This window comes from Dermatophagoides farinae, chromosome 5 (genome assembly GCF_024713945.1).
Source record: "Dermatophagoides farinae isolate YC_2012a chromosome 5, ASM2471394v1, whole genome shotgun sequence".
Taxonomy (NCBI): domain Eukaryota; kingdom Metazoa; phylum Arthropoda; class Arachnida; order Sarcoptiformes; family Pyroglyphidae; genus Dermatophagoides; species Dermatophagoides farinae.
This window is the reverse complement of record NC_134681.1, coordinates 3,438,275-3,452,517: the sequence shown is the minus strand read 5'-3', so window position 1 is coordinate 3,452,517 and position 14,243 is coordinate 3,438,275. Positions and strand designations below refer to the sequence as shown.

The 14,243-nt window shown below is 33.9% G+C and overlaps 1 protein-coding gene across 1 annotated transcript; it reads left to right on the top strand.

Annotated features, from left to right (window-relative positions):
- The first annotated feature begins 283 nt into the window (after nucleotides 1-283).
- LOC124492668 (uncharacterized) lies at nucleotides 284-12,077 on the top strand. The gene is made up of 4 exons (XM_047055632.2): nucleotides 284-738; nucleotides 5,035-5,148; nucleotides 9,026-9,655; nucleotides 10,005-12,077. Exons 1-4 carry the CDS (start codon nucleotides 429-431, stop codon nucleotides 11,033-11,035), a joined length of 2,085 nt encoding a protein of 694 aa, XP_046911588.2. The 5' UTR covers nucleotides 284-428; the 3' UTR covers nucleotides 11,036-12,077.
- The last annotated feature ends 2,166 nt before the right edge of the window (nucleotides 12,078-14,243 follow it).

Below are 14,243 nucleotides of genomic sequence, written 5' to 3'. Positions count from 1 at the left end.
CGCGCATACACATAGTATTTCAGTGTTTGTGTGTGTGTGTGTGTATATTGTGAATATATATGATTCACACACATATGGCCAATGACTACGATAATGATGATGATGATGATGATGATGAAAATGAAAAGATGTGAAGCCACCTCCTATTGTAGGCGGCACTGAAACTGATCAACATTTTACTGGCTTGAATCTTTCATCCAGTGTGTAAGATGGGATGCTGGTGTTATTTTTTTTTTTTTTTTTTTTTGGAAAATTTGATCTGGATTGGCGCCAGATCATACAGTTGCTTTCGAGACTACAAATCAAATTGACGTCGAAAATTGTTTGTTGTGTTTGTGTGTGTGTGTGTGTGTGTGTATGTGACATGTGGTGTTTGTGTCCAGTATTTATTTTTTTTGACCTTGAAATAATTTAAATTGTATAAAATCATGACTGATTTCCTGTTTCCAGGTGAAAGATTACTCAATGAAGTAATGACTGAACATCCAGGTGAACTGGTTCGTACTGGATCACCAAACATCATCTGTTCTGCACTACCAACACATTGGCGTTCAAATAAAACATTACCAGTCGCTTTCAAAGTGGTTGCATTAGGTGAAGTTAGTGATGGTACATTGGTCACCATTAAAGCCGGTAATGATGAAAATTGGTGTGGTGAATTACGAAATGCATCAGCTATAATGAAGAATCAAGTTGCTAAATTCAATGATCTTCGTTTTGTTGGCCGATCTGGCAGGGGTAAGTTAGTCAGTCAGTCAGTCAGTCTGTCTGTTTTTTTTGTTGTCAATTTTACTACCTATTTCTCAGGCCACACACTATCAATTAACAGTGTGTTGGGCCCGAAATTTCATCATTAATCTTAGTGTTTGGAATCGGGCGACTTTTGACCCGATAGTTTCGGTGTTGAATTTTTTTTCTCGTTGTTCTGTGTGTGTGTGTGTGATTGATTAACTTGTTAATGGATGTTATTCTACTCTGTTGTTATATATGTGATGTGATGTGATATTTGGCCTGTTGTCGTCGCCTTAATAGAATCGGGATCGAACCGATACTAAACAGGCTACAGAATATACAGAACCTTAATGTACATTGATTAGCTTGTTCGTCTGTCGTTATTATTATTTTTTTTTTTTTTGTTTCATTGTCTGCATGATCGATCATCATTATTATATTTACCCGATGCCAACAAAAATCGATGTAGCGAAACATTATTCAGCAGCCATCATAATCAACAGCCGCCATCCAGAACAACAACGAAGAAAAAAAAAAGAAAAAACAATCGTAAAAGAAATTCACAAGAATCAAGCCAATACTTTCATTTTATTTATTTATTATTATTATAATATTACCATCAGTCAGTCATATTTAATACTTGTATGTTCCACTTTATTTAACGTGCTCGTTGTCGTTGTTGTTGTTTTTGTTGTTGTTGTTGTATATCACGTTTATTGAAAATGATCTCGTTCAAGTTGACTGAATCATCCATTCACATTATCATTATGATGATGATGCTAATATTACCCGAATCATGAAATACAGTAACCAGATTCTTTAGAGATAAATTTACATTTTTTTTTATTCATTCTCAAAAAACATGAAAATTTTACTACAACGATTATGATGCTTTGGAATCAGATTTTTATTCTAGTCTGTGCGTGTTTTGCCCGCTGGATAATATATGCATATATGGCAGTGGATCGGGCGCCACTTTTCATTTTTTTTGTTTCTTCTCTCTCTCTCTCTTTCTGTAACAACAACATGATAATAGTAATAACAATAATAACGACAACGGCGAACCAAAAAAAAAAAAAAAAATGAAAAGAATTCCGATTCACTGCACTAATTCAACCTTTTTTTGTTTTGTTTTATTTTATTTTACATGAAAACGATTCATTCATGGATTCATCCATCAAGAATGTAGTGAGAATGCTTTGATCATGAGTCAGTAATAATAATAATAAAAAGAAGAAGATTGACGCCACCAATCATAATAATATGAACATGATGATTCCATTCGACATTCCATTCATTTTCAATGTTGGAATTTTATGATTTTTTTTCTTTCGAGAAATTTTTGCTTTTCTTTTTTTTTTTTTTTTGCCAGGGACCATGCATATAGCCAGGTCAACAACAATCATGATGGATCGATGGCGCTGATCTTTCAATGATGATGATGATGGTGTGTCTAGTGTTTTTGTAGCAAAAAAAAAAAAAAAAAAAAAAAAAAAAAAAACAAATCCCTGATGTATGTGAAAAAAAACGGACAATAATTTTGACGAGAATTTTTACACGGGTATTTTTGTTGTTGAATTTTGTAGTGAAAAAAAAATTTTTTTCTTTCTCTCTCACTCATTTCACTTTCAACAAATGGAACATGGAGTTATCTCTCTCTCACGGGAGTCATTCTCATCTCATCAATTCATGCATTCTCACACACTCTTTCATGTGTGTTTGTTTGCACTTTCACTTTTCACAAACAACAACAACAACAACCAATTTGGATCCGTGTTTTTTTTTCTTCTTCACATTTCACATTCATTCTGTTTTGGGAGAAAAGAATTTTTTTTTTTTTTGATTCTAAAAAAATACAAAATAAAAGTAAATCAAAACTTTGGCGCCTTGTATTTTTTTTTTGTTTTGTTTCACATCATTCGATCATCATTGTATTATATCTACTATATCCGCATAACTAAAATGAATGCAAAATACGAAAAAAAAGTAGCTGCTCTAGAGTGTAATAATCACTCAATTTATTTTTGTTTTTCTTTTGGATATCAAACTCAAAAATGCAACTGTTGTATGCAACTGCCGATGAAAAACGAATAATAATGTGATGATGATGATGAGGAAAACAACAAATGGAAAATGCTAAATTTGCTTTTGATTACTATCTGGGGATATGATTTGACTTCCATGATGATGATCATTCACATCAACACCATCATCATCATTTCTCTAGGGTTCTTTAAGACGCTTTTTAGTCTTATTCTTTGTTGTTGTTGTGGTGGATCAATGCACATACGTGAATTTGTCACGAGCAAAAAAAAAAAAAAATTTTCCACCATACATGGTAAACGTTTTTTTGAATTTGTGAAAAAAAATTCAAGAAAGATTTTTCTTTTATCAATATAAATTGGGTAAATTTCATTTATTAACAGTGATATTTGATGTTTGCACTTTATTCGCACGCACACACACACACACACACATACACCGAGCATGTGTTTGTCATTAAAAAAAAACTATCGTTTTCACATGTTTTTTTTTTGGCGACGATAAAACAAAATCTCCACCCATATCTATATCTATCTATCAGTTTTAAAGTTTTGACAAACTGGCCAACAGCCAAACACACAATAACCAATGTGAAAGAATTTTTTTTTTTCGTTTTATTAGCTTTTTACTACATTATATTGGCATTTATCCATCGAAAAAAAAACACATGAATGGTAATTCTACACTTGCTTACGTTGTTTATTTGGACATATTTGAAAAAAAAACAACAAAAAAATGGACATGGAAATTTTCAATTGAATTTTGTGTAATTACATAAGATGGTCCATAGTGTGTGTGTGTGTTTGTTTATTGATAATCCTCTTCTTTTTTTTTTATTTGTGTCTGTTTTGTTTTGTTTTTGTTTTTGTCCATGATGATTATTAGTAATGATTCGACTTGTGTAGTACACACACACACACTGTATGTGTCATAATAATAACAACAACAACATTGACAATAATACAGGACAATGGCTACCATAATAATAATAATAATAATGATAGCTTGTTGTATCGTCGTTCCATCTATATCTTTCATGATGATGGATCATAATATAAAAACAAAAATGTGGAGCATCTTGAAAGAGGATTATTGAAAGCCCAAATTGAGTTTTGGCTGGCTGGCTGGCTAGTATTTTCTCTCTTTCTCTCTCACTTTTTCCCAGTTTATAATGTGCTCTTATATTCGCTGCTGCTGCTGCTGCTGTTAGGTTCCATTTCCATTTCCATTTTCAAACAACAAAGCCAATGAACGATATGAATGTGAATGTGTGTGTGTGTATGTGTGTGTTTGTATTGATAATGAGATTTAAAGTGACTGGGGTATACCCGAATTTTTCGTTTCCCGATTTTTTTTTAGAGTCCATCTCTTTTTCTCTGATAAAAAGCCGATACAGCATAATATTTCTTTCTTTTTGGCTATTTGGCTATCACACACACACACATACACGCACAATATGATGTGCTCAGATGGCATTTCCGTTGCATTACATTTGGACAAGCTGCTGCTGCTGTTGATGCCCGTTGAGTTTTAGCAAGTGGACAGTCGAGCCACTCGATCCCTAAAACTGAAATGAGATTCCTACGAAAAGAAAAAAAAAACGAAATAGCCAACTAAATAAAATGAAAAAAAAGCTTTAACAGCTCCTGTACTACACTCCGAAATACAAATCCTTTGCACAAAATTGCAATCTCTAGTTTTGAGTTTCTTTTTTTTTTTTTTTTTTGGTCTGAATCATAAAAAAATACAAGAAATTTAATAAACTCAGGGTCGAAATCGAAATTAAATTTCAATTTTACATTTTGGATCGATAAAATGGTCGATCAATCAAGTTCTGTGTCCTGTGTCGTGTGTGTGTGCGTTCACGATGTGGACACTGGTTTCATTTTTCCTATTTTCAGTGTTTTTTTTTATTTATTTGGTCACTAATAGAATTGGAGATTGGCATTGGTTTTTTTTTCTTCTTAGCCATGAATTATTTAATACACAAAACATCCAACTTGAAAAGTGAGGGAAAAAACATGAAAAAAAACCATTGGGATTGAATTTGAATCAAATTCAAAGTGTTTATTATGGAAAAAATCGTTCCAACAGCAGCCGCTGCTGATTGGAATCGAATATCCGTGTTGTTGTTGTTGTCACAAACTTTGTAATTTCAACTTTTATTTTAGTAAAGAAAAAAAACTGTGTGTCTGTGTTCCAGGCTAATGATGTTCCAATTTTTTTTTGAATTTTTTTTTCATTCCAAAAAAAAAACAGGAAAAAGCTTCTCATTGACAATTACGGTTAGTACGAATCCACCGCAAGTTGGTACCTATACGAAAGCCATCAAAGTAACGGTGGATGGACCACGTGAACCACGAAGTAAATCAAGTAAGTTGAGTAGAGTAAACCAACTACTACTAACAAAGCATAAAGAATGTGTATTTCCCCTTCCTTTTTTTCCCCTTGCCACTGTTTTGTTTGTTTCGCCATTCCCTATCCATTTTTTATCGATCGATGCGAAAAAGTGCTCAATGTTTTTTTTTCTAGATAGATAGATAGATAGATTAGATTAGATCAGAAGATGCCGTGTGTGACCTAAACCATATCATTGGTATATGATTGATTCATTCATGGATCCAATCCTCCCCGTTTTTTACATTTATGGACCGACCAAAAATCACATACAAACAGAAAAAACCGACCTAGGCAACATACACTCACACACGCATTTGGCTTGCCTTTTTACCCCGAATAAATTTAATTTTTTTTTTCTTTCGTTGGCCAACCAAACAGCTTTGTCGGCCACAATAGTAGATGGTATATAAAACACACACACACACACACACATGCAGAACAATGGTTACCAGAAAGAAACCTCCAAGTTTTTAATCCGGTATATACTGCTTTCACTATTCATTCATTCATTGGGTTTCCATTATTATTATTATTGGTGACCCTATGGTTTGTTTTCGGTCGGTCGGTTGGTTGGTTGGTTGGTTGGTTGTTTTCGGTCGGTCGGTCGATCGTTCGATCATATTGGCAGCGGCGGCGGCGGCAGCGGGTATTGTTGTCACCATTGATTTCCATTTGAGCTAGATAGATCATTTGATTGGTTGGTGTGTTCTATGTGTTTCATTGTCATAATAATAATGATCAATGAAAGTTGACAATTGTGAATTTGAACCGTCGTAGCTAGCGTAATGTTGTGTGTGTGTGATGAATGGCCCTGTTGTGACAAACAACATTGAACAACAACAACAAAAACAACAACAGAAACCAAGCAGTACTTTTGAGGCTTGTTTTTTTGGCTTACCATTGCGTGTGTTTGTGTGTTTGGGCTTGGATTTGGTGGAAAAAAAATTTTTGGTTTGATCTGCCTGTTTTTTTCTGGTCATGGGTAGATAGGTTATTTTTTCTTTTTTCTTTTTTTTTTGAAAGCATCATAATGAAAATGAGAAATGGCCGAGATTTTTTTTCATTTTTGATTTTCTTATTTGACCCCGTTGGCAACCCAAAGAATGGAATGAAAAGAAAAAGGCCAAACAATGGGCAAATCTTTTTGATCCATTGTTTGGCCCTGTGAATAATGGACGAGATTTTTTTTGACGTCTTTATATTATCAGCTCTCATACAGGTTGGTTGGTTGGTTAGTTGGATTCGATCCAAATGTCGCAAAATGTTGCTTTGGTTTACTTTTGGTGTTAGCTTGCGGTTGACGTATAGCAAATCACACAACACAACCAAACACCAATAAATAGCTTGTCATCAGACCGACCAAAGAAAGAAAGAAAAACGAAAATGCCAAATGCAAACAAACAAATGATCGTGAACCAAAGAAGTCAATACAACAATAACTTTTGCAATATGGACAATCATTACCATAATGAGTGATCAATGAATTTTCGGCAAAACAGTAGCACAAATATATCATTTTCCATTGTCCAGTCCAATTTATTTGGCTACTAAAAACACGCGCTATTCCATGACCAGTGGTCATGTCAAACGTTGAATGATTTGTCCAAATTGGCCAAAAAAAAGAAAAAAAAAATTATTCCAATTTGCCCAGAAGCCCATTTAGCTTTTTGTGTGTGTGTGTTGTGCACCGAAATTTCAATGAACCGTCTTGAAAGTTTGTTTCTCTCTCTGTCTCTCTCTCTCTCTCTCTCTCGGTATGTGTGTGATTCAGTTCCAGATTCCAGTCATGCATCAGGAATCAGTGTTCACTGTTGCAGCAAAAATTTTTTTTTTTTTTTTTTTTTTGATACTAACTCAAATAGACATATATGCATTTGAAATTTAAATTTGATTCACTTACACTCACTCGATTTTTTTTTGCGTAACCAAGTTCATTCCGGATGCATACACAAGGATCATCATATCGATAATGGCATCTTATTATTATGTTTGGGGGTCTTTCCCTTACCATTTTTCGTTGTTGTTGTTGCTGTTGTTGTTGTTGTTACCGTTCGTTACACACAATTCATTTAAAAAGGCAAACAATCAGAAATTCATGAGAAACCCAAAAGCATCCATATTGAGAACGTGTCGTTCGTATATATACAGATATATTCTTGAATGGTAAAAAAAAAGTAAAGAATCAAGAATGCAGCAGCATATTACTGCTCGATTATTAGTCATAATGATAAGTTGGCCAAAAAAAAAAAAAAAATGAAAAAAAAATCATGACTACTAGGCGTCGGAATGGTGCCCTACCAATTTTTAATTAAATTTTTTTCCTCACTCTTTCTCTCTTTCAATTCCGTCCGCTTTATTGTCGTACATTGTAAGGAAAGTGGTAATATTTAATAATAATAAGGCCCTATGCGATATGAAGAGTCGAGAGTTTGTCAACACACAGACACAAAAAAAAATTTAGCGACAAATTCTAGAGTTTGTCACTTTTTTTTCTTACTCCTTGTCAAGTGGATGATGACGATGATGATTATTAATATTGACAAGCCGGGATCATCATCATCACCATTTGTTTTGTTATGTTGAAATAGAACAAAAAACAAAAAATAAAAATAAAAATCCTATTGACAGCCATTGACATCGCTATTGGTTGCTCATCCTTGATGTCAAATATATGAAAAACTAAAACTAAACTGACAATTAATGAGTATGCCCACCACCACCCTGGGTTCCAACAAAACAACAACGCCCGTCGAAACATTCACAAACACACACACACACACACTTGCATATATTGTCGTCGAAAAAGAGACTTATCATGATGATGATGGCATTGTATGAGCATCAGCAGCAGTAGCGACATATGCTTTCCATATTTTACGCTCGAATTCACGGTCGGTTGTATGGTTTGAAAAATGAAAAAAAAAATACTTACAATTTCACCCGATTCAGGCCAGATTATCAAAACAATCGCTTTGGAAAAAAAATCAAAAAGAATGCTTTCGCCATAATGATTTTAATTCAACCGTTTTTTCTGTTTGAGAGAGAGAGAGAGAGAAAGATAGAGGGGCAATAGAAAGTTTTTTGGGGATATATTTTATTCGTTCAAAAATTATTATACCAATTGTGTGTGTGTGTGTGTGTTTCACATGAGAAGCCCTTGGTTGGTTTTTTTTCTGTCAATTTGAAATCATCATCATCATCATCATTGACGATTATTGCCGTAGCAAACCAGAACCAAATAGCAATTAAACGAAATAGATCCCAAACTTGGTTTTTCATTTATTCTCATCCAACCAACCAACCAACCAACCAACCATCCATCCAACCATCCAACCAATCGACCGTTATCGGGAAACAACACACACACGCACACACACATAGAGAGAATAGATTGGTCGATTCCCGAAATAGAGAAAATGAAACCAGGGAATATAACTTGCACGCGTTTGGTCTGTCTTTTAAATGCGTGTTTTGTCTTCATTTTTCTCTATACCTAGGGCTACCATATTTTTCCATGCAAATTGTACGGACAATCCATTTATCAGTGTTTGTCAACCATATGGTCACCATAGAATACCATCAATACAAAATGATTACTGAAATTCCGGACATGTGGTAACCCTATGAATCCATTGAAAAAGTTTACACTTTACATTACACAGTTCTATTTATGGAATGGGTTACTATTTCAAAGTTTTTTTTTAAAAACCAAGTATCCCACCCATTTTTCCTCTGTCCATTTTATTATTGTTGTTGTTGTTTTTGTATATGCAAATGATGTCCACTAATTCAATTAGTTGAATAATAATAATAATAATTTTTTTCAACTACTTTCCCACCCACTCATTAGGTTTAATGAATCAATGTTGGCCATTTCCTAGTACACAACCAAATCATTTTCGTGCATTTGCCAATTCTTTTGTACATCATCCTCGTCATCCAATAGATCCTACTCGTTCTTGTCCAATAACACCGTTACCTTGTTCTACTGAATGGCGATTAGCCGCTCGTGTTCAAGCTGAACAATGGGTATTACAAGCTGCTGCTGCTGCGGCTGCTGATCTTTCACGACGTTTCCCACGACCACCATCATCAACATCGTCTTCGACGATCAACTCTTCTACGACGACCACAATCAGAACAACCAATACGGCAACGAGCACTACAACGTCCAGTTCAGCAGCAACACCAAACGATCAAACAGCAGCAGCGGCAGCAGCTAATAACCATCCTCTGTGGCCACCTTATTATCCACCAGCGGTAAATAGCCGGCCAGCAATCACCTATGGTCCAATGAACGAAGCTGATTCTCAGAACAAATCACCTTCATCAAATGGATTGAATGGCAACAAATGTCATGAATTGATGTCATTGGAATCAAGCAAGAATGTATCATGGAACAAACAGCCCCACCATGGCCACCATCAACAACAAGCCCAGCCACAGCAGCAATCGGATCAATCTTCTCGACATCACAAAGGTAAATGATGCTATATATGGCCCATATGGTACTGGCAATTTTTAGGTGATGATCATAGACGACATTCACTATTTGTTTGTCTATAATCGCATTAGTTTTTCTGTGCATAGAGAGAGAATTAGAGATGGCTATCTCCTTTGGTCTGCTCAATATTCATTCGAACAACAATAGGATCATCATATGAACCAAACCATCATTAGGGAGGATTTTCAAATTAGTTTTTTTAAGACGATTATAATCCATTGCCTGTGACTATCTTGTCATCGAATGAATAAATTAATGAATGTATGCCAATTGTACCTTAATAATACTCTTTCTGTTTTGTTTTCTATTTTTTTGCACGAAACAGAAGTATCCAAGTCAATGACAAGTCCAAAAAATGTGGCCAAACTGATTGAACGCAATGGTACAAACAACAATAACAACAACAACAACAGCAAATTGGTCAATGGATCCATGGAAAATCTGCTGGCACATGCATCTAATCCTCGTCCATTTCCGTCGGCAACACATCCACCAGATCAATTGGTGGCCACATCTTTCATGCAAAATAATCATCAATTGGCTGCAGCGGCGGCTGTATTTCTTCAATCGGCTACATCGGCGGCAGTACCATTTTATCATCCACCAACTTTACCAGCTGCTACTGTTGGCAGATCATCGATCACATCAGCGGCCAATGGCCATTTTAATTGTGGATCAATCGATCAGTTTCAACAAACACCACCAGCACCAATACCGACAGCAATTCCGAACTTACCATCGAATTTGAGCGCATTTTTTCTGCCAAAATCTCGTGAAGATGATAGTGAACTAGAAGAAATCAATGTTGAAGATGATGATGAATTAAGCCATAGCCAAAGCAAACGATCACGTGATGAAGAGGAAGAAGAAGAGATGGAAAATGAAATCGATGCTCAAAAAGATCTCAAAGAAAAGAACAAAGAAGATAAATCTGCCACCAATTCACCATCGATTGAAGTAGAAAAAAATATCGATGAACAAGACGATGAAAATGTCCATTCTTTATTTACTGCCGATAATAACAGTGGTACGGCAAGAGTCATATCCGATAACGATAGTTTAGACAGTTCAAGTAGCCAACAAAATCAACAGCAGCAACAACAACAACAACAACAATCATCAAAGTTATCATTATCGCATGTAAACAAAAAAATTCGTATAGAAGTTACGCAACCAAATTCATCATCAGATAACGTGAAATATGAATCATTAAGTCCTGTTTCTGTTGCATCACCCGGATCATCATCATCATCATCATCATCATCATCACCATCATCATCTACATCGAATCATTCAAATATATCCTGGGCAAATGCTAGCTCTAAATCATCCAATGGATTTTGGCGTCCATATTAACAAACAAACAACAACAAAAAAAAACCTAGAGAAAGAATAAAAGGCCAAAGCTGGAATCCAAATTGCAATCGCTAAAAAAACTTAAGGGTATGATGTGATGATGTGCCCGAAGCCAAACAAGAGTGAATGAATGAAACACACGTAAAAAAAAAAATTTTTTTTATTTCAAAAATAAACACAAGAACAACAACAATCCATGCGTGTGTGTATATGTGTATTGTGTATCTGTGTGTTTTTTATTTGATTAATCATTTGAAATGAATATAAATAAAATAAATAAGTTTTGTTTTCTTTTTTATTTAAAAAAAAACAAAAATCTATTTTGTGTCAATCTGTAAGATTGAAAATGGCTTCAAAACAACGATAAAAAAAACAACGAAAACAACGCATGAAATTCATCTCTTTGCATTAATTTTTTCGTTTGGAGAAAACAAAATGACAATCATCACCGATGGCAACACAGAAATATTTTTTTTTTTTTTGCATAGACGATCTCATCAAATTACAACACATCCATTAAAGAGAGCACAAAGAGAGAAAGAGAGAGAGAAAGTGTTTTTAAACAACAATTTGGTCATGATGTTTACTACTATTATCAATGTGAATGATGATGATATTTATTTGTCACTTTCTCTCTCACTTTTTATAATAGCACAAGTAATCATCATCATCATCATTTCAAACTTTCAATTCTATATTTTGCTTTGTTTCTGTCTTATTCTGATGATTATCATTGCAATCGAGGGATTCTTTGTTGATTGTTGTTGTTGTTGTTGTCGTTGTCGTCGAATATTCCATTATATGATTCGGGTATAAACGGGTTTGGTTGTTGTTGTTGTTGTTGTTGTTTTTGTTGTCGCATGTTTGTTTGTTTATGATGAGTTTAATTAAAAGCTCAAACACACACAAGCACAAATGGATGTGATGCCAGAATTTTTCGTTGTTTTTTGTTTTTGAATCTGAATCAGATTGAATTGGCGCTACTGTTAATTATAATAGGCAGCTCATTTCCTTTTTTTTGTTGATGTGTGAAAATAATTCCATAATTCTCTTCTCTTCTCTTCATCTACGACATCGTTCATTTGGAATCCTTTTTTTGTTTTTTTTTTGTTTCACTCCATTCACCATTATCACATTCAGAATAAATAATGTGATGACAGATTTTTTTTGTTTTTTTTTTTTAATTAGAAATCCGGACTCTCATCATCCAGAATATTTTCTTTCGAGTGTTTTGTGTGTGTGTATGCGTGAGTTTGACAATCGCTCATTGTTCTAATCCAAGGCAAACATTACAATGTGAACGTGAAAGATCAATCGATTAAAAGAGAAAAAGAGAGAGCGAGAGATGGAAAAAAAATGTCGCGCGTTTTTTGTTGTTGTTGTTGTTGTTGTTGTTGTTTCTTTCCAGTAAAGCTTAAAGTAGATGATGATGATTGGTCGTTTTGTGTCAATAATCATTGACTCAGAGACGAAAAACAATGACAAACCGAACGAGCAAACGAACGAAACTGAAAACAAAAATTGATTAACAACAAACTATTACAATCCAGGTAGGTACACTATTTTTTTTTTTTTGTTTAGCTTGTGTTCTACAAGATTGTTTTTGTTTTCTCCTGTACGATGCTATTTATCTTCTTTATATATTTGTTGGTGGTGGTGGTGATGGTGTTGTCCTTCACCATCGATTGACAAGAAAAAAAACCATGTTTGATCGTAATCACAACGTAATTTGGTTGTTTTTCATCTATGTATATATGTTATGACCCTGATCACCCAAATGACGACGACGACGACAATTTGTAAGTGAAAAGGACAATTACAATTACACACACACACCGGCAATTGTCACCGTTATTTTTCACAGAATGACAATTAATCACTCACTCAAACAACAACAACAACTACCATTTTACTTGGTCCACATTATTTTCCAAGTGAAAAAAAAATACACACACACACTGCATTCAAAATAATGTATTTCAGAAATTTTTTTTTCATCACTTGTAAAATGACAAATATATCGCCATCTAATGGTGGATATTTGTGTTATTTTTTTTTACTTTTCGGTTCATATTTTTTTTTCTTTCTCTCTTTTTGGCATCTACGATCATCATTGATCATTTCCTATCGAATGTTTGATTTGCAAATTCAGATAAAATTGGACGACATCATGGTATTGACAAACAAAAAAAATTTCTTTCATATACTAGACTCACACAGGAAAATGAGTCATGAAATAGTTTGACTAAAAGTCAAGCTATTTCTCGTTTGCACCTACTTCAAGCTATTTCATGACTATTCATAATCAAAAAATAGCTTGACTTTTTATCATGAAATAAGTTGACTACCCTAATCATGAAATAGCTGGACTAGAAGTCATGAAATAAGTTGACTACCCTAATCATGAAATAGCTGGACTAGAAGTCATGAAATAAATTGACTACCCCAATTATCAAATAGCTTGACTTTTTATCATGAAATAAGTTGACTACCCTAATCATGAAATAGCTGGACTAGAAGTCATGAAATAAATTGACTACCCCAATTATCAAATAGCTTGACTTTTTATCATGAAATATTTTGACTAATCAAGTCATAAAATGTTCAGACAATTTTAATAAAAATAATACCAAATTTTAATAATGATAAAATAATAATAATAATAATAAAATAGTAAAAATTATAATAGCATTCGATGTGTTTTTTTGCATTTTATTATTGACATTTTTTGTTTTTTTCTTTCCAAATTATTGTGTTGGCTCCTGTATTTCCTCGCCAGAACAGAATATCTGTTTCGAATCTTTTTCTGGATGCATTTCTAAGACAAACAATTAGAATGAAAATAGGATGCAAGTGTTTTTGTTTTACTCACTGTTTCAAGTCTTCAGGAATCAGATTCATAATCTTACTTTAGTCGATGTATCACAAAACCAAAAATCCGTTAAATAATAAATGTGACAATATCTATCTTCTGAAATTACCAAACAACCAAAGACTAACAAAGTTTAGTAAAAAAGTATAAAATCGCGTTGTTCATTAATCAATGGTATATTACATCGACTAATCACAAATGTGAATAATATAATCGAACATTGAACAATAAAAAACATGAAATATAGAATTTGAGATTTAATTCGATTAACTGAATGTTGGACGTGTATTTGCCATCAGCACTACCGTTTCACAACACGGGGATCATTCAGGATTC

Excerpts from the sequence above, each read along its gene's own strand:
- LOC124492668 (XM_047055632.2), top strand. The coding sequence starts at position 429 with ATGACTGATTTCCTGTTTCCAGGTGAAAGATTACTCAATGAAGTAATG. Across the intron at positions 739-5,034 it reads TGTTGGCCGATCTGGCAGGG|GAAAAAGCTTCTCATTGACA; the intron begins GTAAGTTAGTCA and ends AAAAAAAAACAG. Across the intron at positions 5,149-9,025 it reads TGAACCACGAAGTAAATCAA|GTTTAATGAATCAATGTTGG; the intron begins GTAAGTTGAGTA and ends CCCACTCATTAG.